This window comes from Amblyomma maculatum, chromosome 7 (genome assembly GCF_055883805.1).
Source record: "Amblyomma maculatum isolate TAMU_Amacu chromosome 7, ASM5588380v1, whole genome shotgun sequence".
NCBI classification, from domain to species: Eukaryota; Metazoa; Arthropoda; class Arachnida; order Ixodida; family Ixodidae; genus Amblyomma; species Amblyomma maculatum.
The window spans coordinates 89864692-89888717 of NC_139350.1; the positions used below are offsets into that span (position 1 = coordinate 89864692).

Sequence of the window (24026 nt, forward strand, 5' to 3'; positions counted from 1 at the left end):
ACAAATTTTTTCATGTGGTTTTCTTGTCTTCAAAGTAGCCTCTCTTAGGGTTAGAGTTGATGCAGATTAATATGGTCAAAGCAGCAAGTAACTGCAGTTTGTGTATACCTCAAATGACCTCGGAACGTCTGTGCCATCTCTCAGTGGATTGAAACCAGAACCAAAACAGCACGAGGAAAAGAAAAAAGTCAATTATAAGCAATTTTTTGCTTTTATGCACAATCCAGGTGGCTCTCTCATTATGTGCTTCCTGTAAATCAAGCTGAAGGCAAAACATATGACTAAAATACAGTGTCTCTAATTCTTTTAAGTAGAATTAGTGTCTCTTCCAAGAATAATTACAGACATTGTAAGTTGTCTCTCTTGGGGAGGTTATCTTGCATCAGCATGGTCAGCTTTAAAAGGATAATAAAACACCAAGCCAAGAGAAAGGCCTAGTCAAACTTCTACCAGGAACAGGGCTTTGGTAAGCGTGAAAATTCACACAAGCATGGAAGACCAGCAATGATGCCACTGTTCAATCCTGATACCTGTGCTCATTTGCATGTGTGCACTAGCCACAATTGGACCAAGTACCTAGTCGCTTTCTCATAGCATTTCTACCTCACTCTTGCCTTCGGCACATGACTGGAAAACAACTTTGTGTGAGAAGAAACCAGTTTGCAAAGGGCTTCTTTATTGCCAGGCAAGTAAGTGCTTTAGGTATTCAGTGGTGAGCTTCATCAATGTTTGGTAGATGTGTGTGGAGTTGGTCTGGTTGTGCCAAAAACTCATTTTTGGTTAGGTACAAAACAGTGACCAGACTGCTATAATTTTCACTGTTGAATTTAAGGTTAGGCAAGTATTGAGGCCTTTGGTTTGACTGCAGCAATGGCAGCTCCATGTATTTATAGTGTCAAGCAAAACCTTACTTTCAAAAATATGCACGTCTGTTTTCGTTTTAGTTTTTCATCACTAGCTGGTATTGTGAACTGAAGCAGTTGATTATATAATATATAATATAGGTCATGCTGGTGATCAAAATGTCAGAACAAATGTGTTTTAGGTTTGTCAATGTGGTTCTCTTAATGTACTAGTATACCGTATTTTCTCGATTCTGAGCGCACTCCCCTCGCCCCTAATTTTAAAAAAATATTTAGAAGAAGAGTTTCCATGCAAATGTAAGCACCCCTTTTTTTGCGTGAAAGAGGTGTGGACAAGGCTTCCAGCGCACTTGCTCACTCAGTCTATCCGGCGCCGTTGGACACTCGGGGTGCGGCACACTCTGCAGCTTTTTATTTTTGCCTTCCAACACTACACGACAGCTGGCAGTGCAGTATAGCAAAAGCTGCCTAAAACCGACCCCAATGACACTGTCGGCCTGTTGTCGCATAGACCTGGAATCGGCGACCATTCGGTGGTTCTCGGCAGGTTTCACAGCCATCACGGGCATCCTTTCTTTGTTTGGCATCAGCTGTGTCACAGCTTGAGCTTCAAGCACACCACTTAAGTCATGTTTGCGGAAGATGTTTTCAAGTTTGCTTGCCAAATATGTTATTTCTCTCTCCCGTCTCGTCGAGATATCGATGCGAAAACAAAGGGAGGGAGGATATTTTAGATTTTTTGAGTCTAAGCACCCTGCCCCCCTCACTTTGGGCATCGCGATCGTGAATAAAGGGGGTGCTTAGAATGGAGCAAACACTGTGTATATATATATATATATATAAATTTGCCACACGATTTAAAATGCGGTTACAAAGAGGCATGCAGGACGGTTATGTGTAAAAAATCGCATAAAACCACAAGTGGAAATGTGAATCATTAGTGGAAGGCAGGCCTGCCTTTTGAAGAACACGAGCAAGAGAAAATTAAGTGGCAGTGCAGTAGTTTTGGCAGCTGTTTAGATTGGGGTTTTTTATAAGCCCAGCACACTCAGTTGGTCCCATTGATGGGGTAATTACACCATCTGTGTGGCAGATGCAGTGATCAAGTTTTGTACAGGGAGCTGGTTTTAGAGCTGGTGAGAACTGTGACTTCACATAGCAAGCAGGAAGTAATGGGACATTAGTCCCATGTTGGCCATGGAATTTACATGGGATAGTCCCAGTGGGGTTGCAAACATTGAAGACTCATGTTTTTGGTTTTCATCTTGTAGCACATGAATTGGCAAAAGTGGATTTAGATTTCCTCCACATGTGGACACGCTCATTCATTACCTTGATTTAACTCTGTAATGATAAACTGGTGCTTTCTGGTTATTACAAGCGCCAGCCACATTTCGCTTCAGTCATTTGTGTTCGTGTATTTTCATCTTGCTTTTTTTTTTAATTTCTGCTAGACAGTACCAACGTGTGCTGGATGTTCATGCACCAGGGGTGTACCCTCATTATTCTTAGTAGCTATCTGACAACGCGCCCTGAGGAACGACACCAAGCTGCGAAATTTTTCGGACGTTTGATGGCTGGCGCAAAGGCCTTACTTTGACGTCACCGCTCTATATACAGTTGCGGCCTACGAGAGCAATGTGCGGACGGCTTCGTCGTCCAGGAGCGCTGGGCGTTGGCATCGCGTCCATCTTCTCGGCGTCGCCCGTTCTATCGCATTCCGATTTCGGCCCCGAAGCATACTGTGCCATTCTGTGTCGCTGCGTCTCGCGGAGGCTTCGTCTCTTACGTCCCAAAGCCATCCACAACTAGTTTGACGCGAAACCCGACTGCCCTTGCCTCATTTACATATCTGTAGACCCGTTTATCCAGCCCGGCACCTCCTTGGACGTAGTTTGGCCTTCTCAGTTGAGTCTGCGAGCAGATGTACCGCAACGGGTACGGAGGGGTCAATCGCTCGCCAGGTCGCCGCGTTTCCGTCCCCCTTTCGGTATAGTGCCGCGCCCAGCTCGTCGCCGTTCAGAAAAACGTGCGGCCCCCGCGATCCCGTCACGTGGCAAGGTCGAAGTGGACCATCCGGCGTCATTAATATATCATTCACGTATGCCAGCTATCTCGCTCTCATTTCTCGCGTGGCCCCTGTGCACTTCGGTTGCCTGTTCCCCGCGATTGCGGATTCTGTGCGTGAAATAGAGTTCTTCGCACTTTCTTTTTTTTTTCTTCCCTTGTTTCTTTGTTGAAATACTGGTGAACCAACTACCTCCCGCCGTGTCTTTTCGTCACGTGACGTAATGTATATAGGCCCCTCCGCCAACCGATTTTGTGGCCAGTGAACTGCGCATGCGGTGAACGCGCGTATGTGCAGTTGCGTAATGGTTCCGACACGCGGATCGAATTTGGTTTGCGAACGTTCTATGCTCAGTTTTCACAGTCAACCGTTGTTCGAAATTTTCTATTCGGAAGAAAGTATTCGCGAAAAATTACAGTATTTGCTTCGCCACATAAATGCAGGGTGGGGTCAAAGACCCAACGATCTGAAGTGGGATCAGCCGAGAACCGGACCTGTGCACCGATTAGAAAAAAAAATGAGGGTCTCATAGATGTCTTAGGAGGATCGTTTTTCTGTCATCGGCGTCGTTGCAGTGCCACATATAATTGGTTTGCAGCAAAGGAAATGCGCAGTATCTGTCGCACTTTCTCCGTCAAGTGTGAGTTTTGACAGTAGACCATCGCTCCTGTCGCGTGGCGTTCCTTGGCGCGCGTTCAAGTGTAGGATTGCAGATGGCAGGAACGCCAGACATCTTGCGGAGTATGACAGATCTCGCGCACAGCTCTCGCTCACGGGATTTCATTCCATGAGCCTAGAAAGGTTTTCGCCTTAAAACGGTGGGGCTGCACTCGTCACCTCCCGAATACGAGGCGGATGTTCTGTCTACCAGCCCAACGCTTCGGCCTCGAGCTGCACTCCCGTTCATATTAATGTACTAAAATAAGGCGTTCCAGCTGCCGCTGTGGCTCAGTGGTTAAGGCTCTCGGCTGCTGTACCCTGCAGTGGTTAGGGAGTGCTCGGCTACTGTGCCCAAGGTGCGGGATCGGATCCCGGCGGCCGCTTTTCGATGGAGGCGAAAAGCAAGGCGTCCGTGTGCTTTGCGATGTCAGTGCACGTTCAAGAACCCCAGGTGGTCGGAATTTCCGGAGCACTCCACTACGAAGTCTCTCATGGCCTGAATCGACCTTGGCAGTGCATTGCGTAGTAACCCAAATAGCTGCTCGTTCCTTTCCTTTTTGTTTTGTTGACCGAAAGGTTTAGCGTGAAGACCTCTAATTTTTAATACTCGTTTCTGTTATAGTAACGCGCAACGCATATGTCCTAGATTTTTATTATCCTATTGCGACTGTTTATATTCAGTATTTTCTTGAATTAAAGAAGCCTGTTAGCCTTATAAAATGCAGTAAACAATTATTTCTAAATTTTTCGGTAAACACTTTTTTACGACCACTACCCTGAAATTGCCTGTTCCCTGTGGTAAGCAGAGAAATAAACCGCACAATTGTTTCTGTTTTCGTCTTTTCCAGTAACATTCGCAGCTTTTTGCTTGGAAAGCGCAGTTTGGCTTAACTTATTTAACGCAGTGGCGGAATGGGAGTCGATCTGAAGTTATTGAATGCTTGGCATTCGTTTGTCTTGCGAGCGTTAGGTGTACTTCTGTCACCTGGACGTGGCCTGTACTGTTATCGGAGCTATCTTGCGCGCGTGCACCATAGCAGTGTATGCGACGGGCTGTTGTGTCGAGGTCATTTGGCTGTAGCATTTTTTTTTTTCTGTGGGACGTAGACATCATCTAAATTGGGAAAATCTACAAGGGTAGATGGCGGGAGCCTCAGTTCGCAAGTCGAGCCGACGTTTCGACAGGGGGACGTGTCTTCGTCTGGGCAGCGGCGGTCATCACTGGCGGGGGTTTAAATACCCTTTTGCTTACGAAGAAAAGCTAGGTCCACTTGCCGAAACGTTGGCTCGGCTTACGAACTGCTTTTCTTCTTCGGAAGCAAAATCTTATTTAAACCCCCGCCAGTGATGATCGCCGCGCTGCCCAGACGAAGACACGTCCGCCTGTCGAAACGTTGGCTCGGCTTGCGAACTGAGGCTCCCGCCACCTACCCTTGTTCAGTTCCTCGTTCATACTTGCGTCCCAAGTAACATGACTGCAGGGCGGAAGCGTAGCCTTCGTAGTATACCTTCATTTGTTTTCGCTAGCGTTTTACAGTCGAGCCTCTTATGGCGTTTAATTTATTTATCCGCTCTCGTTGAAACTTGGGACGTCAGCGCTCATACCGTACCTCCGTCTTAGTGAACAGTAGTCTCTTTGTCATAAGAACGGTGTGCACCCAATCGGTACACGCCCTGTAAAAAGGCCGTGTACCGATTTCTCTTCGGGAGCTTTATTTTTCTGTCCGAATAGCTTGCGCAGGCCTCGGGAAAGATAGATAGCCTAGCCTGCAACAGAAAGCGCGACCGGTAATAGTTTACGGGCATGCATGAAATTTTATGCCGAGTGCCAAAGTGGTTGAAAATTGTAACATCGAAACCCACGGATTTGTCTGCAATTGATCAGGGAGTCCATTCTACTTATTTCTAAGGTTCACCTGACTTTGCAAAACGCAGGAAGAAAAAAAAAAAAAAAACCGCCGGTCACAAAACCTGTCTGCATGGCAGCGGTGGAGGACCTGGCTGCTACCAACCCTTACTTACCCCCTTCACTATATTGAGAAATATTGTCTATTGCGTTCGCTCGTTGACATAAAAAAGATAGTCTTGGGACATTAAGGGTACCGAAACTTTCTCAGACAAAGCATTGTCTCTGCTGGCAGTTGCGCACTCCGAGAAAGGGCTTCTAACTCCAATTGTATATAAAGCGTTCGTTGAAGGGCTGCGCTCCGTGATCGGTGCGGAGTGGCCTCGTTGTAACCGCGCGAGGAAAGAAAAAAAGCGTGGGTGTGTTTCAAGAGACTGCCATCCCTGCGCGGAGGTTGCCGCCGCCACCGGTTGCGCCTCGGAGGCGGTTGGCGGCCCCATTAATCACCAGACCCCGGTGTGGCTGCGCTCCCCGAAGGCCGTGAAAAATGAGGCCGATTTCGGAAAGTGGCGACGCGCCGGCCGATTTGAGCTCTTCATTCGTGTTCTGCGGGCTTTGCCGTGCCGGGCCCGATGTGGTCGCAGTGGCCGCTTTTTGACGAGGTCGAAATGAGGAGACGTCCTTAGCCCTCTGCAGTGTGCCCACGTGGGGACCCCTTTTGCACTTGTACATCGGGGCCGTTGATGCTCACTCTGTCGCTCCACGCTGCTCTGTAATAAGGAAGTGATTCGTCCTGGTCCGGGGATCGAACCCGGGACTGCCGCTCTACCAACTGATCTACCCAAAACGGCTAGCAGGTCAGCAGAGCATATCAGGCTAGAAAAAGCTGTATAGCTTTCCTTTGTAGCCGTATGGCTGCGCTTGGTGGATGCCATAATTACTCCCTTATTACAAATCTACTCCACCTTGGGCGATTCCCCTAAACATTCGACTAACACCGTTCTGCTCTTTGAGACTTTGCATTATGGCGCGCGCATTGAAGGTACAGTCGAGGAGGTGCAGTCGGTGCTAATGGATCGATAAACTGTTATATTTGTTTGCAATTTAACCTGGAAAACCACTACGGCAGCTGTCACCGGCACTAGTCCCACGCTGTGTACCGAGGCATGGGCTCCCCCGAAGATTCAAAAGCTACTCATTTTCCCTTCATTACAGTTGGCAGTGTCCTAAGCATGTCTGCCGACTGGAGCGACAACCAGAGCCGTCTTAATTTAAATGGTATGTGCCCATTTGGACGGGGCGACATTCTGGCGTGATGTCTCCGCATGGAGCGTAGGCCGACGGGAAGCGCGAAACTGAAGAAAGAAGCCGTCGTTTTGTAGGGAGGGAAGAGGGAAAAAAAAAAAAAGAAAAATGTGCCGTGGTCGTCGTATCAGGAACGCCTGTTTTGTGCCAGCGGCTTTTTAGGCGAAGCAGCAGGTATATGCCGGGACCTCGGAAGGGGCTTTCGGATGCGTCACTCGGGGCGATGATGGACGCCCAAATTAGGCTCGCCTTATACGCGCGCGCACCTGGAGAGTGGCTCCGTAATGTGCGGCAAGAAAGACTCCGTTTGGGATAACGGAGTTATGGCCGACGGTAATGGACGCCGACACGGCTTTGCCATTAGCCGCCCTGCGTGCCGGAGAGAGGAGGAGAGGGCGAAAAGGATTGGCGCCGATCGGCGAAGAGATATAGGCCGCCTGGTGATTGCCAATTGCCAAGTCTCACATAGGCATTGCGGGCGCTTGAGCCGCTGCGGATGGCTCGGTTTCGCGCTGACGGCTGGTGCCTTTTGCTAAATGAGATCGCACCGGCCACGGGCGGCTAGCGGGCAACGTCGTGTGCTGGGGGCGCCGTGGTTCAGCCGACCGCACTGCGGAGTTTCCGTCACCTGCCCGGCGTGTTTCGTATCTTTAGCAACCCATTTTTTTTTTTTTTTTTTAACCTTTCAACTTTGCCCTTCCTGCTTTTTGACGTGCCTGAGTTTCAAATGAAGTGTGTTTGCTGCACATCCGAGGCAGCACACGAACTGATGAGAGGTTGCAGGTTTTACGGTGGCGCATCTGGAGTGTTTTTGCATACAGTGAGGCACGCGCGCTAGTGGCCTTGCAGCCGACCTCCTCGAAGCGTTCCTCGCTATAAAATGGCGTGCAAAGCGCTCCAAAATGCCGCACAGGCTTTCGGTGTGTAAACTGTGAACGAGTCGGGGCAGTCTCTTGGCTTTCCTTGTGGCGGAAGTGTCGTTATCGCCGGCGCTCTGGGAAGCAGCGACGTCGCGTCTTTCGTGAATCATGCTTCTGTAAGGCGCGTGCGGCCCCCAACAAAGGCTCGCGAAGACAGGGAGCCGTGGAAATTCCCCCACCGCTGCTGCCGAACTACTAATGCAGAGCGTTGTCGCCTGAGTGCGTCGAAATGCTTTCAGAAGTGGCTCGCTCTTTTTATTTTCTTCCTCCCCGGTCGCGCTGCGCTCCTCCGCCGCCACTGCGGCGGGTCCCGGAGGCCTCCTCGAGAGTCGTGCGCACGCTCCCCTGCTCCCTCGGGACGATGGGATGGCGCTTTCATTCCCTGCCTCCGCTGCTCGTCTCCCGCGCGAGCTGGGATCACAGAAAGGGGGGATATGTGTGGCCAACGCATAGGTGTTCGTTGTCACACAGTGGCTGGGAAGAGCTTTCTCGGTGTCCCCTCTCTGTGTGGATGCGTCTTTGGACGGAGGCTAAACGCTTTTGTGCCTACATCCAGCTTGGTCTAAAGGGAGTCCCAGCGGCGGCGGAAACGAATTCTGGCGCCCCGCATGCATCTGTTTTGATACGCAAAGCTTCGTGTGTCGTTGTAGGTGAGCGTACACTTCCTGATCGCAGCGCGGCGTTGAGCCGTACGCATTGTGGTAAAGCATCAGGAGATGCAACTATTAGGTGCCTGTATCGGCATGTTTGGTAGCGTTAGTTTGTGTGGGGCGTCACAACCTCGGGATCAGGAAACACAGTTTCACACGTTGATGCGTGTACGTGTCGGTAAAAAAAAAAGAAAAAGAAAAAAAAAAACTATCACGCCGGCGTTTCCTGGTGCTGTAACGCGCACTTCTCCGCATGGCTTCTCACTATGCGGGAGTGCACGCTTTCGGTAAGCGTGATGAATCCTTTCGCTACATGAACGCTGCACTTCCTTGCGAATGCTTTTGTCCGTTGCCGGAAATCACCTTGAGTGCGCGGCTGAATTAAGTTGAATTACGTCACGGTAACGACGAAGAAGCGGGAAGAGTCGAACTGTGAAGAAACGAGGGCGGGATTCTTCGCAATAGCGTGATAAATTGAGGGCTGTTTGAATTTTCTGCTTTGATTTCCCCGTCTTCTCGTGAAGGATAGCAGTGTCAAGTCTGAACGCTGGTGTCAATGTTATGTATTCGCAGTATTGAAAATTGGCATGTGGAGCTCGACGTCTACATGTGACGCTGCAGTAGAAGAAACCATTTCTTAACGTGCACTAGCATCGCATGGCACGCGGGCTCTCGCGTTTTTCCTCCGTTGGAATGCGGCCATGGTCCGATCACGCGACCTTGAAATCAATAGGGGAACGCATTAAAACCACTGAACCCCGCCGGGGGTGCCGTAATGAAAGGCCCGGAAGAAAACAGTATTCTTGGTTCTTGCGGACAGGCTTGCCGATCAGTATGTACCGCCGAGGAGGCTGCGTGAGCGCTTGCCTAAGGCGCCTTGTCATCGTTTCATATGCACGAGTGTAGATCCTTTTCGTGGTCGGCTTGAATGTTGAGAAACGTGTGCTCTAAAGGCATGCACACATTGCAGCGATAAGCAGATGCTTTACTTGAATTCGAAATTAACTCCACTGTACCGCAAAGCCAGATTGCGCAAGGGAACATGCACGCTATAGCATGTATTTGGAGCGTGTGCCTGGCGCCCGACTTGTTTTACAGCTATTGTGCACCGGGTTGCTGCATACCTCAACAACTTAATGCTTATCACAGCTGATATATTTACGCACTGAAGCTCTGGTGCCTTGAAACCGATTTTAATCACCAGGGGTTATCTCGCGTGCATTATCTTTGTATACGGGCGCCACAACGCTGGAGTAGCACGCGGTATGTGAACGGGCTGCCAATGCATTACGGCCTGCCCGGGGCTACACGTTTTTCGGCCATTTTTCTTGCGATATCGGACTTGTGGCTTCGTCGGCGTCCGAGAGTGGACGGCTTCGTATCAGCAGCGCCGTTTTGAGGAGACTAAAAATAGCGTCGCTCGCATTTAATGCCGTAGAAGCAGTTAACGTGATATCCGCGACAATACGGCAGTCTTGCGACGCCATTTTAAAAATTCGCCTTTCGGGAGGCCAACTTTACAAGCTAAAAAGATGCGCATTTTCGCCAATAAACAACGTTTAAAAACTGGACTTGGCTTCTACGTTGCTATCGTTCGATTTTTTTTTTTTTTTTTTTTTTTTTTTTTTTGCTTTGGATCGAAATTGCGGTAACAAAACTTATCCGTCGCTCTTTGGAGCCACCCCTCGTCGAGGAGCTGGCAGTTGCGGTAACTATATAGTTACGTGGCCCGGAATCCTAACGCTGGCTGGACGCACGGCTCGCGGAATTTGGGACTACCGTGCGTTTCGACTGCATACAGCTCGAGTGACCGGGAAATGCTTGCGCCTGGCAGAGCGTTGGGGATCAGTATAACAATAGCTGCCAATGATGCAATGGATTGGCTCATACAAGAGGGAGGCTTGCATTCAGGAGGAAAATGCATTTTACTTGGCCCTTGTGGGTTTTTCGCATGTTTTCGACTTGATGTTTTCCCTTAACGGTCCCGAATTCATATTTTGTTCATTAGGCGCCACCGTGGCAGCATCCGGTTGCTGTGCTTGTGTTCGCTACCTCGCTTGTCGACGCTCAAACGAGAGCTTCTACAGCCACTCGATGTGCGCGCGCTTTCTGCGCATGTGTGTGAGTGGAAGAGTGCGCGCCGGAGTTCATGGCCTTTGCTTAATGGCGATCTTTTCTCGCTTGGCCCAGACTGCACAAGTGAATGCGCAGAGAGGCATTCTGGAAACGCGGTATGGATTGCATTCTCTCCCGTGGCTCGGCGCTCAACACGTCTGGTGGCGTTTGGGAAGTTCTGTCAGGTGTAGTCTCACACGACAGGGGACCAGTTCTTGAGTCACCCAGAGATTTGATATGTGCTGTATTGTGTGCGTCGAGAGGGACGCGTGTGCCTTGTTTCAGAGCGCTATTTTTCGGCCGCAGCTGCTGTACGTTGTTGCGTTGCTCCTGACGCAGTGCCTGCGGAAGTTTTCTCTCCGCACGTAGAGTGAATTGCTTCTAATGTTCTGCTCATGTTATCTAATTTGGATGCTCCGTCTGGAAGAGTATGCTTCCCGGCCGAGTGTTAGGCGGGTCAGACGCACCTCCTCTCCCGCGGCGGTGCAGAGTGCACCATATATGCTCCATCTCACAACTTTCAGTACTATATGAAAGCTATAGAGGACTCTTGAGGCAATCACGAGAATGTGCTGTGTTCCTCCGTGCCGCGTCGTCTACTCTCGGCAGATATGGGTGCAAAAGATAATAATTAGGTGCGTACCAAGCCCTGAATGAACAGACGGAAGTTTTAGTTCAGCGTATGCACTTTTAGTTCAGTGTATGCAAAAAAGGCCGCGGGGACAACTTCAGCCTATAGTGGTTGGTTCTTCGGACTGAAACCGTTTTTGTCAACGAACCGACTTTGTTCTTTAGGCCTAGGAGATCATCACTCGAAGTAAATAAATAAATAAAAATTGTACTCGTGGTGTGTCGTTTACGACCGATAAGCGTACTATCGAGGCGTTCTGCTTCGAAGCGGGCCGCCATGTTGGAAACGAGACTTTATCGTACGCAAGAGTTGCGAACGCTAAACTCCGCGAGCATATGTTAACACTAATCGCGCAGCAGCTTCTGGATGACCGTTATTCGCCCTTGCACGCAGGTGTCCCACGGAGACTCGTAGGCGCACAGCGCGCCGTGGCGGCGCGCTGTGTCATTCCTTGCCTGGAGGAGGTCCAGGTCATGTAGGTAGAGGATATGGCGCTGTACGACGACGTGCGATTCGTGCTTTCGCACGTGCGCCACTCATTCGTCACATGCGACGACACGGGCTTGTGCGAGCTGGCCATGCTGAGCGACGCGGACGCCCGTGCAGCGTGGCCGCAACCGCCGCAGGTGACCACCGACCTGGCGGCCGAGGCCGAGCAGCTGCAGCTGCAGCAGCAGCAGGAGATGAGCCAGTCCTACGACATCGTCTCCGAGATGGAGTTCATCGGCGCCCACCGCAGGTATACTGACCACGCGAAATGCTTCGATACACGCGCGGTGCCGGACCTGCCGCCGAATACTGCATGCTGAAATGAAAGCGAAAGTGCCGCCAATCGTGGAGTTGATAGTTCCTATGCCGTGGCGACCGCTAGAAATCATACTCGCACGTCCTCTCGTTTGTACCAGCTTGCCGCCACCAGTGCGTGCCGGACGAGCACCATTTGGGCAAATCGTAGAAACCCGTCTTACCGGTCTTTGTGCCTCACTGCACCGCTTTGGTTCAGTGCTATCGAGCAACTTGCGTGCGATCGTTTTTGCGGGACGCACAAGGTAAAAAAGGTCGGTTGGCGAGAAAAAGGCGGCCGGTATTTGAGTTTGGAGGCGAAAGCTGTTACCACTTGTCTCTTTCTCTCTCGACGACAGGCGCTCAAACACGGCCCAGCGGTTGGAGCGGCTCAAGAAGGAGCGCCGGCTGCAAGGGAAGCTGCGACACGTTGTCTGGAAGGACCAGCCGGCCAAAGAACTTTCCGGTCAGTCCATCCTATCTGCCCCGACTCTCAGGGCTGCCTCGCGCGTTTTGTTTGGGGAATGCGTCAGCATCCTTCGGCGGGGGCGGCGCATCAGGCGCTTGGGGCAGAATTTAGTTCTGCACCTTGCCCTTCATAGAGCCGAGGCTTACCGCAGTTGAAAGCGGCCCGCAACTTCTCGCCAACACTGCGGCAGATGCGTGCAGGCAGGCGGAGGGCTCTCCTATCTCGATGTCGCTGCTTTCTGCCGCTGCGCTGGTTGCGGTCGCGGCGGCGTTCTTGCCGAAACTCTCGGCGAGCAACCTTTCGTTTGCTCTCCCCTCGGACCAGGGGGGACGCAGTGTCGGAATTAGCTGCTTTGCCCAGAAGCACGCAGCTTTGCGGTCGTCCTCCTCGCCGTCATTTTTGTCAGCCTGTCTGCGCGTCTGTCGCGGTCAATCCCGCCTCACTTTTCAGAACTTGCCTGTCGCCGTCAAAAACTTTCTCCCGCGTTTCCCTCGGCACGCATTATCTTCTTCTCGCCCGCTTTAATCACTTTGGGCGCTCCCCTTGGCTCGCTTTGCTGCTTTTGCCGGGCTTTGTCCTCCGTGCAAGGCGTCCAAAAACAAAACAAAACAAAAAAAAAACGTTCTTTTCTCGGAGCCTTGCTCACCGCAGCGTTCCGTAATGGGTTATCTTTGCGGAGCGGTGCCCCCGCTTTCCCGATTCGCTCGCCCAGTCGCGGCGGCCGACTTGAAAGAAGTTTTGCTCCTCTTTCCGGTGCAGAGAGGAAAAACAAAGCGCACCTCCCTCTTTGTGCGTGGAGGAAACCGCTCCCGACAGAATTTCGCTGGACAGCTGACAGCCTCTTTCCCTTTCTCGCTCCGCCGTTTGCTGACTTTTTTTTTTTTTGCGTATTTCAGCGGAAAATGATATATTCGTTAAAAGTGGCAGGAAACTCCACGATGCCCCCATATTTGCTTGGATGCCGAAGCGAGCGTGACGGGAATTCCGCAGGATAAAAGGCTTCAGTGTGTGCAATAAAAGTTCCATTGGCGCCGTGAGCGTACGCGTGGTGCGCGCCGCTAGTGCGGAAACATGGAAATGATGGCCGCTGTCGAAGGTAGCCACGCGGCTCCGGCGGCTGCGCGTCGCCGACCGAAGGTTCGGCGGAGTTCTGTTGCGTTCCTTGCTGAGCCTTCTTTCTAGCAGCCGAGGGCCGGTGCGCAGACGCGCTTTGACAGAAACCGCGAAAAAGTTCGCGAGCACCGTTTTAGGGGTCAGTATCTGCGCCTTTGCGTCGTCGAAAGCCACATGACGCGTACTGCAGGAGTGGTCTTCGCTTTCCTTTTTAATTGTAGCAGCTAGGTTCCAATTAGAGCTGCTTGAATTTCGGGCTCCAACAACTTACACAGTGGTGGCCCTCATGGCTGAACTCAGTCGCATTATGAAGGAGTTAATGCATGCAGGTTGAGTACCTCGTCCTGTTTGTTTGTTTGTAAAAAAAGCACGCTCCCAGACCTTTGGTAGCAGTACCGCTTTTGCGTATCTGTGAAGCGAGTTTCCCGCGACCAGCGAGGACGCGTGGCTCTCTGAATGCTCGTCAGCCAAGGACCGTCACACCGTCGTTCGCCCATGTTGGACGTCAAGGGCAGCCTCTTCCTAATATTTCGCATAGAAGATGGCACTTGGGTGGTCAGCTCGCAGGCGGTGTTTGCCGTTGCCTTGCTGGCCGCGTGACGTGCCAGGGAAGACCTCTCTGGTTGGCTGCGGCCGGGCGCAAGTGTATCCTTGGCAGGCTAATTGACTGGCTGCCGGCACGCACCCGAGCCGCCGGTAATTACGGCCGCGGCGGGAAACGGGAGACGACGAGCGTCTCGTGTTGCGCTGACAAATGGCGCCAATTTGGACACCCTCGCAGCCCCTCCGCTTCCGCGCCTCTGTCCAAGAAACGGGAGCCTCCCCCGCTTTTCTATCGCGCTGCGTTTTGCTTCTTGGGGAGATTCTTGGGCGTTCGCTGCCGGCCACCGGAGAAAGCGCGCCGGAGGGCCACTGTGCGATAAATAAGGTGCCAGCCGCCGGCTCCAGTGTCGTGCCTGCTTTTCCCACGTGGAAAAGACGCCCGCGCTGTCCGCGTTGCGTGCTTGTTTTTGCCTCGAGAAATTTGTCTCGAAAAGGGAGGCGCCGTTGGCTAGATCCGGAGCCTGCAGGTTTTTTTGGCCTGCTGGGCGACACTCGCATTGGGAGTCCTTACGTGCCCTACGACTCTTCGACGAAAGACGCCCGTCCTGGCTTTGACGCTTCGAATTGGCCAGGTGGTGATCGCGATTCGCGGTCCTCCGCCCGTATGCGCAAGCTGTGCGCCATGCAATCCAGATGGGGTTCTTGGTGCCTCAAGTGGTGGCCGCTTTGGTCGGGCGATTGCTGGGAAGGCCTGCGCTATGGGCGCTGTCAGCGTGTCTGTGCAGTCTGCACTCGCGGGACACGGTTCAGATGGGAGCTAGACTTTCCTCTGTTAGAACAGCTCACAAACTCTGTTTTCTGCAGGTTTGTGTAAACTAACAACACAGACTGGTGGCCATATTGGTTTGTCAGGGTGGAAACAGCGCACCAGCACCAAGACGATAGAACAATAGACCGCTGCGCGTCTCATTTCTTCTTCCCTCGCGTTTGTGCCCGTTTCGCCTTAAGAAGGTGTGTAGCGGCATGGCCTCTCTTTGCTTCCCGTTTCCGAGTCCGCGTCAAGCGTGGGTCTCAAAGCGGGCATAAAGCGCTGTCTAAATAGGATATATTTACAATGTTGCCGGCTCTGCCAAACGCATAATGATAGTTTTAGCTGACTGGTACACTCTTTCCAACTTATAGCTTAATAAAACAGCCGCATAATTGTTTATCCTTTCCGGTCATTTATTGACATGTCTCGACACAACGTTGTGCCTGCTATTTCTGTAGGTAAAATGGAGTGCCTCTGGTTGGAATTGTAGCCTGGGTGATAACGGAAGAGCGGGGGGAAACAGAGAGAGAACTCCAGCACAGACGAGGTACTTGTTCTTTGCGACTATGCAGAAAACATGGTGGCTGTTGACGGAGCTGGCCGTTATAATGGAAGGTTTTTGAGAAAATCGGTGAGGTGGTGGTGTAAACTTCTAATAGTTTGAGGTGTCGATTTTAAACGGCGTTTAAAAGCTGACACGAACTGCTTTGAGAGAAAAAAAGGGACCGAACCGTCCCCATTATCTCCGAAAGCTGATATGCAACTTTTTGATCATCCAATGCATCGAGGCATCAAAAAAAAAGGGGGGGGGGGGGGGGCATTTAACTGCGACCGACAGCAGTTGCTTAAGAGGATGCTTTAATTTACGGGCTTAGCCGTCGCGTGGAAATTTGTGTACTGTTTCGTTGCTTTGGCTTCACCGCAGCGAGAGCCAAAATGCGGGAAAGCCAACTCAACCCGTGGGAAGCTAGAGGCGCGCTGAATAATTTTCTCTCCTTTTGAAGAGCGGGCAGCACACACAAATGCTCCCGCCAAGTCCTTGCCTTGTTCCTAACGCCGTTTAAGTAAGCATTTATAGCCAGGTCATGACGTGGCACTCCCTTTCTTTGCGAAGGGCTAGAAACGGCAAAGGAACGCTGGCCGGTGCAGTAGTCGGTGAAGAAACTACTACTCACCGGAAAGGGTAAAAAAAGAATAAAACGAATAAAGTCGCGTCTAAAATATCGTTGGCCCGGTTACACGCGGTGAACGAGCACTGCTGTCGCTTGCACCAAAAGCAAAGGCGACGCGGCGTAGGCCAGCAGAGATACGCTCTCGCACGGTGCCTTCGCTTCACACTTCGTAAGCATGAAGTCTCGTAATCGTTAACTTCGATCTGCTTGTAATTTGTAATTGTAGCTATCACTTGCGTTTGTACCGCCTTCGATTGCGCACCGACCTCTGATGCGCAGGTATCTGAAGACCGACCGCTTGTTCGCTACCCCGCACAACACGGTTCTCGTCGTGGCGATCTTTACATGCAAGCAGCGGAAATGGGATGTTCATCGCTTAAATGTTTTGCTTCTTTGTCTTAGCTGCTGTGGCGGAAAGCATGTCGGATGTATGCAAGGCGTACGCTGTAGCGCGACGATGGTCCGTATTCCGAGTTTGCGTCGTTTTTCCAGAAGCGAGGTTTTCGCCGTCTTCGCCCTCATTTAAGGTGGGGGGGGGGCAACCGAATTGATATCCGGTTCCGGCGTTTCCACCAATCAAATTACTCGAGGTCAGGGTGAAAACGATCCACTTCTGAAAACGATGCGAACTCGGAATACAGACCCAGACCTGCGAGCCTGCAGGGACCAAAGCGTGTTTCGCCGCAATGCGCGGGGGTGCGGCCGGAAAGTCGGAAGCGTGAAGAATCCGCTTCCTGTAAACAGCTGCGTTGCGTTGGAAATGCTGAGCAAGCGCCCAGGCTGCAGCTTTGTATTCTCAATTCTCGCGGAAATTTGCGTGCGGCGTGCAAACTTCCGCATGCTCTAGAAGAGGAAACTTGATATAGAAATGTACAGTTTTTTTTTTTTTTTTTTTTTTTTTTTTTTTTACGTTAAATATCTTCACTGGAAAGATATGCAGTTTTCTTTAAGCTAGCTATAGTTAATTCCTGTCTCATTGCCACGGGGTGCAAAGAGCTTCTTTTGCTCATGGAGCTCCGCCGTCGCACAAGGCGTAGCCAGTGAGCACTGGATTCTGACGAAGGAACTGGCGGCTCCGCAGCCTCGGAAGTGGACACATACTTCCCGCGCAAGGAGACGGGTGTGGTCGCGCGCCGTACCGGAAAGCGGTCTTCCCCGTCTGACGGCGAGGTGGTGCAGAGAAGCTCGGCGTTGGCACGGCAGTTGGAGGAGTTTCCGGTGGCACCCAACAACCCGTTCAACGAGTACACGCGCTTCGACGGCAAGGTGAGCTCACACTGGGAGTATTGTGGGAAGGGTTAAATTGTGGCACCATAAGCCATAAGCATTTTCTTGCAGGAAAGTTATATTAATATGGAAGTCGACTGACCACTCGCATGTTGTTGCAAGGTTCTGCAGTACACAAGTTGTCACTTGCATATGAAACCTAAAAGCTTCGGCTATAAACATATTTGATATCTTGATGAAAACAGTCTCCTTCTAACTGCAGTTTATAAATGAACACTTGAAAATTGGATCGTCATTGCATTGCTTTTGTTTCGCATTTGGGAACACAGCCTGTGCTTCTCTTCTTAGCATACTCTGCTCCAGATGTCTTCAGGGCTTAAACCATTTTTAGGTCTGTTAGCCAGATGATAATTAGATATTTAGCTAGTTATTGGCATGCATTGATGGTGCATTTCAATGAGTGGTATGCTAGCATAAGAATGTGTATGATCTGGTTTCCATTCAAAGCTGACTTGTCAAGGCTCAATAGGAGCTCTTTAGGGCCTGTCTTTTAGTGCTTTTACATGCTGTTCTCTCTGTAAGACATCCTTTTTACTGTAATTTACCTCTTAATTTGTTTTTTTACCCTTCTTGCTTAATTTCTGGAGCTATTAACTTCATGTGGTGAGTGCAATAGCAAGCAGCTGCCGCTAAAAAGAAGCAAACAAAAAGCTGTAGCATATTGAAATGATGCCATAAAAAAATAACTGAGCGTTCATGTTCAATAAAAACTGATAGCATTATTCACCCAGAAAAAAAAAAAGATAAAAAAACGAGAACCAACAGAACAGGCATTCGAAATAAGATTTTTAATGAGTACTGATAATCTGGCTAGTAACAAAAGGCTTAACCAGTAATGCATCACCTAATGTGCTCGTTCATCATTTTGAATTTTCTTATGCCTTCCTACTTCCAACTGTTTATCATCTCGCTTGTGGACATTGTGGAATTATGCATTGGTGTGCTTGTGACTCTGTGGCCTAAGCGTCGGTGCATTTCTATTACACATTGTTCAGGGTTCTTCCCACGACTGGCAGCAGTGGCTTTGTTGCCCACCTCTCAGGCCGACCTGTCCACTTATTGGGCTTCAGTGTTATACTCGGAGACTACTTTTTCGGATGTGGCCAGTCACACCGTTTCAGACACTGTAACGTGCGTCGCTAGCCTTTTAGTTTTATTTTGGAACGGCGTCACTCCGTTCTAATGCCTGCTCATATTTTTCTCTCATGCGTTCACGGTCTTCGCCTGCTTCACCGCATGGGTTGCGACCCATGTGGTGAAGCATCCTAAGAATGCAACGGGACCGTTAGTGCCGAAGCACCATAGCTGCTGCGTCGCACGCCGAAAGGGGCTGCGGTGACATTTGCGATTTTGACGCATTTTTTTTACGCCTTCTGAAAATGTGCGCAAAGCAAAGCATTTTACGAATCCGCGAAAAATCTTCGCTGTCGCTTGGCTTTCATCTCAAAGGTATAGAGAACCATATTCCAGGTGTTGATGCATAGACGAAGCTAACAAATGATCTGGAGTCGTGCCATGCACTGGAGGTAATCCTAAAGTACTGTTCTAAAGTAAAGTTTTACTGTCCTAAAGTAAAACTGCGCAACAATTGGTGCTGACGTTTTCTTCTCTCGAAACATCTCTTGTGTTGTTATTATTCAGTTTACACTGCCACTCCTGCTCTAGCCCTGGTCCTCAAACATCCACTTCTCAAGGTTTTCCGGGGAGAACCTCAGCATTATTGTTTTGTGTGTGCATGCTTGCTTGCCGAATTTAACAGAAAGCTGTGATCACAATTAGCTTAGCTTTTAGCTTAGATCACAATTAGATCCTATATTATCAATTGCTTGTACCTAAGTAGGTATGTGTAAATATTGAATATTCAATAATGGATCAAATATGAACAAAAAAAGTACCTTCTAATATCAAGTATCCAATCAGCATAAATGAAAATTTCTAAAAAGATAAATAAGAGAATATTGCTGTTGCTGCTCTTTTTTTTTTTTTTTTCAATTGTATATGGTTTAACAGTTATTAGAACTAAAATCCAAAATAAAAGAAAACTAGATTGACCCAGCACAATAAAAAAAATTAAATGCGTAAGATGAAGCAACATAACAACATGCAACCTGTAATGTGAACATGCAAATGAGTAACAAAATAAAATGGCATGATTTGACACGTGACTGGCAACTGAGACAAACATGAATGTTAGTAAAACCTCATTAATTCAACTTTAAAAGATTACAAGAACTGCTCAAACTATCGGAAAGTCGAGTTATAAAACACACTTCTCCCCTCCAAAAATGAAGCAACTGCCAAAAATGTGGGGAAGCCTTGTGCAGTAGCAGCGGATAGACCGTGGTGAACACACTGTCACGCTGGTCACGGTCATTGGAACAGCGTGACTGCTTTTAAAGAGAAAATGTCACGAGTAATTGTCCGAAGGCAGCTCACAACTGGGTGCGTACGGTTGGTGCCGAGACTGTTCTGTAGCTGTGCTGACTACAGAGGCCCTCTTGGGTGCAGGTGAGCGAGCCAGCGCATCGTCGGATCAACGTGTTCATGAGCATGCTGCCCTCAGAAGAGCGTGGGTTTCCGATCGTGGTGTCGGCCCTACCTGGGGCCCGCATCCAGGACCTCATAGGCCTTGTCTGCTGGCACTACACCAATGAAGGACGTTCACCCAAGCTCAGGTGGGCTGCTGCTTTTGTTGCCCGCACTTCGCTGTGAAAGTCTCTTTTTTCTTTTTTTTTTCACACATACTGCTTCTGCAGACAATTTCTCCTTAGCGTGGAGGTAAGTTGTCTGCTGCACACTTGCTTGGTTGATCCATTCTCGGTGTAGCACCTTGGTACCAAGCTGATTATTATAGCTTATGTACAATGGCTCAGATTTCTCAAAGGGGCCACTGATGGCTGGGTGCCAGCATACTTAAAGGCTTTGCATTCATTACGTCTCACTGGGCCGTCTCATCACAGCACTCGGGGTTTGTACAAGGTCGTGCCTGAACCCTACGGTTCAGGTACCAGTCCAAGATAAGGAACTCTGTGTGAACCTGTTCCCAAGAAAGCATTTGTAAAAAGAGACATTAAGGTGTTCCGTGAGAGAAAAAAAAAGTGATTCATTCTGTTGTCTTGAAACATGGTCAAAAATGTATTGGGCAATTGGGCAGGTGCCTAGATTACCAGTGATGTGAAAAATCCTTCACATCATTCTTCACTTAGTGTAAAAAACTTTTCATAGTGATGAGGGTTCAACGCTGCATAACCAAATATTGAGCGAAAGCATTAGCTGCAGGTGACCGAGCGTTCTTCTTTTTATCTTTTTCTTCCTCAGCCCACATATAAAGCCTCGCTTTAACCAACCCATATGAACGTGCCTTAGTGGCCTATAGGGGTAATGTGAATGCCAGGGTCCTAGCAGGCTGATTCTGACATATGTCCCATGTGAAACAAGAGACCCAAGTTGGCAGCTCCTGCCAGCCCGTGTGTCACGTGGGGTGTGACGTAACAACGTCACGTGGGTAAGACGTAACTGCCGCCGGGTCACGCGAAGGCTTGAAAGTGCGAGTAGTATTGCTTTCGCAATAAAATGGTGTCAATGGCATCTAGCAGCCCACTGTAGAAAGTGCCACGAATTTGATCCAAAATTTAACTGCTGTAAACTAATTTGTGTCCACAGAGGTGAGCTCACTAGAGATGCAACTGAGGTTTACAACGTAATATCAAACAAAGGCAGTAGTCATCTGCCATCGGTGCTTTTATCTTTCCGCTAACAGATGGAACCTTCAGGAAGAGTTTACTTTGATTTTCTCATATTTTGTTTTCCTCTTTTTCACATATTTTTCTGATTGTTGCAATGCCTGCCTGTATATTAAAGTGGGCCTCTACTCTATCGAATTTCAGTCGGGTCTGCCACGACATTTGTTACCACTAGTAAGGTTTAGCATGCACTACAGCTGATAGCTCGACTTGACAAACTCTGTAATGGTGTTAATATCTGAGCTTCTACTTTGTTTGTACGGTAGAAACATGATCTAACTTTCAGGGTAGAATGATGTCATTCTATTTGCTGTTGGTTAGTCTGCAGTGGCCGCATTGGACATGCATGATGGTGCATTACTGCCAGAGACCTTTTGCCACATGAGCTTGAATTATACAGTGTAGAGAAATAACCTTAACCGAGCGCCTCCATTGTGAGCAAAAGATGAGAAAGCAGCAAAGCATATGGAACCATGACTACTGGAAAACAGCCATGCTCATTGAGAGGAACATTGCGCACGCGGAATAAATAACTTCATCACAGGATACGCAGTCTTGTTGCACTGCATGAACTTATCGGTGCTCTGCCACGAAACGGCTTCAGCACCATGGTTCTACAAAGCATAGGGCACATGCTCCACCTGAGACAACTGTGGTAGGGCTTTCATTCATTAAGGCTTTCAGTAACCGAGCCGAGTTCCTCGTGTCGGAGGGCTTTTCGGGTGCTAATCATCTGATATCGCAGTGTGGGACTTCATTATCGCGAGACAATTTTGAGATCATGTAGGATTCGGTTTAAACTTTAATTAAAGGGGCCGGGTAAACCATATGTTTCCCACGTAATTTAGGGCCTGCTGTGGTGCACCTTTCTCAACAACCAGTGAAGGTAACAGCTAGCTGCGTGTTTATATCATTTTGTTCGATGATTTGTACTTTTCAGATGGACATTGATTGATTGAAAGAATAACAAAATGCATTTGTACTTTTTTTTTTTTTTGTGAGGGGCTAGTTTCAAAATCAATTTCAGTGTTTCTCTCATTAAAATAGAGGGTAATGGCCTCGGAATACCCTAAAGAATTCTAGAACTTTGGCTTTTGATATACTACCACTTCTGAATTTTATGACAGGACCCAATGCTGACACCATTAGTGCCTCCAGTACTAGAGAGGTTTTTTTTTTTTTTAAACTTGCTCCTAGAGGCGGCTTCTGAAGGACTAAAAGGCTAACTCAAAGGCTGAGAGCTCCAAGGTGGTTTTCGAATAGGTTTTTGTGGACTAATTAAAAGCACTAATTCGCACAGTCAGACCCAGCTAAGCATGTTGTTACTTGCCTATGCCCAGTTCAGGCAAGAAAAAAGTCTTTTGGAGCAGATTCGAAGTCTGGAATTTCTCGTGGGGAGCAATTACGGAACCTCATAGCTATTGCCATAGCCGACCACCTTGCATGTTAAGCTGCTGCACATTCTCGTGCTGTGCATAGGATATCATTGCCTCCATCAACTTCTGTCTATGCACAAAGGCCTTCACATGTTCTACTGGGTTTAACTATGTTTAAACCCTGCCATCTTCTTCTTTTTTTTTTTTCTTTTTTACTTCAACTGACCTACGAAACTTCCAGTTCCGGTCAAGGAATCAGATTTCAAATGGTAGGTAAAACATTCCTTCCAAAATAAGAAATAAAAAGAAAAGGCTTGGCCACCTGCGTTTGCTATTTTGAAACTTTTCTTGAAAGGATAATGTGCCATCATGCAGGGATGATGCAGAAAAAAAACATACTTCCAGAAATACTGCAAGAGGAAAAAGTTTATTTCTTTTTTCAATTGTTTGCTTGCTTGGCCCACTTAAAGGAAAAAAAAAATACTCTGAAGTTATATTGACGAAAACATTTGATTATTCTTTTGTCACCATGCTGTGAAACTTTCTCATATGAATTCAGTGGTAAAGTTAACAGTGCAAACATTCACTGATTTATTTTTGCTAAGCAACTGGCAAATTAGGTGCATTTAAAGAAACATACAGGCCCAGTCAAGACTGCCTACAATCTTACACTGTCCAAATCTTCATGCAGTGAACTGGCCTTTTTTTAAACTTGAGCCTAGGTTAGCTGAACTACCATTCTTGTTTGTATATTTATGCTATTTCTCAGTATTGTGCTCCTGCTACAAAATGCACGGCAGCTGCTGCAAACTGAATTTTTATTTATTTATTTATTATACCTCAAAAGGTCACTGGCTGGGACATTGCAGGGAGGGGGGGCTTAGCATAACATGGCAAAAGTATTAGGTGGGAAGGCTTGAATGACGAGCTTTATTTGAAGACTTTAAGTGTGAGAGGTTAAAAGTCTTCTGCACATTGCTCTAGACTATTCCCACCACTCTTTTCAGAACCTTGTGGAAAGCCTGCATTCTGAACACAAATTGGTAGAAGACTGGTTCGTTATTCTTTGTATTTTTGAGTGCACTCTATGCTTGATATTTTTTGTGAACCACGACATTTGTTCTGTTTTCATTTCTTCTCAAAGCTGTTTAGATCTATATTAACTGCAAATAAAGTGTCGCACCAAAAATCTACAAGCCATCAAAATGGAAAACCAAGACTGTCATCACATACAGTGCTATCCTGTGAGCGCTTAATGGTCATAGTGGGTAAAAAACTGTGAAGGAATCTACACCACAAGGTAAACATCTAAATTGAAAATCATAACGGATAAAAACAGATTTTTGGGGGTATTTTCTTAGTGTTCACTGTCACCGCATTTCACGAGCAATATCTTTGAGTAACATTTATATTGGCCATTTGGTTATGTTCCAGTATACAGTAGCCAACCGATTTTTCAGACTCCAATAATTCGGGCTTGCGTGATATTTAACCTATATGCTGAGTGCATCATGAGGAAGGCTGGTCTGGACGAGTCTTCAGCTGGAGTGAAGATTGCTGGAAAACTTATCAACATCCTTAGATGCGCGGATGATACCACTTTAATGGCAGAAAGTGAAGTGGAACTCAAGAGACTTCTGATGTGCGTACAAGAAGAGAGTGAGAAGTTTG

At 48.5% G+C, this 24026-nt stretch overlaps 1 protein-coding gene across 2 annotated transcripts in view; it reads left to right on the forward strand.

Moving 5' to 3' along the window:
- The window catches only part of Sin1 (SAPK-interacting protein 1), a 100242-nt gene that overhangs the window by 35109 nt on the left and 41107 nt on the right, over positions 1-24026 (forward strand). For both annotated transcript variants that reach the window (XM_084609247.1, XM_084609245.1), the window contains exons 4-7: positions 11452-11797; positions 12201-12307; positions 17031-17215; positions 19745-19911. In XM_084609247.1, coding sequence (XP_084465373.1) covers positions 11547-11797; positions 12201-12307; positions 17031-17215; positions 19745-19911 — 710 coding nt within the window. In that variant the 5' untranslated portion in view covers positions 11452-11546. The remainder of the gene's footprint in view (positions 1-11451; positions 11798-12200; positions 12308-17030; positions 17216-19744; positions 19912-24026) is intronic.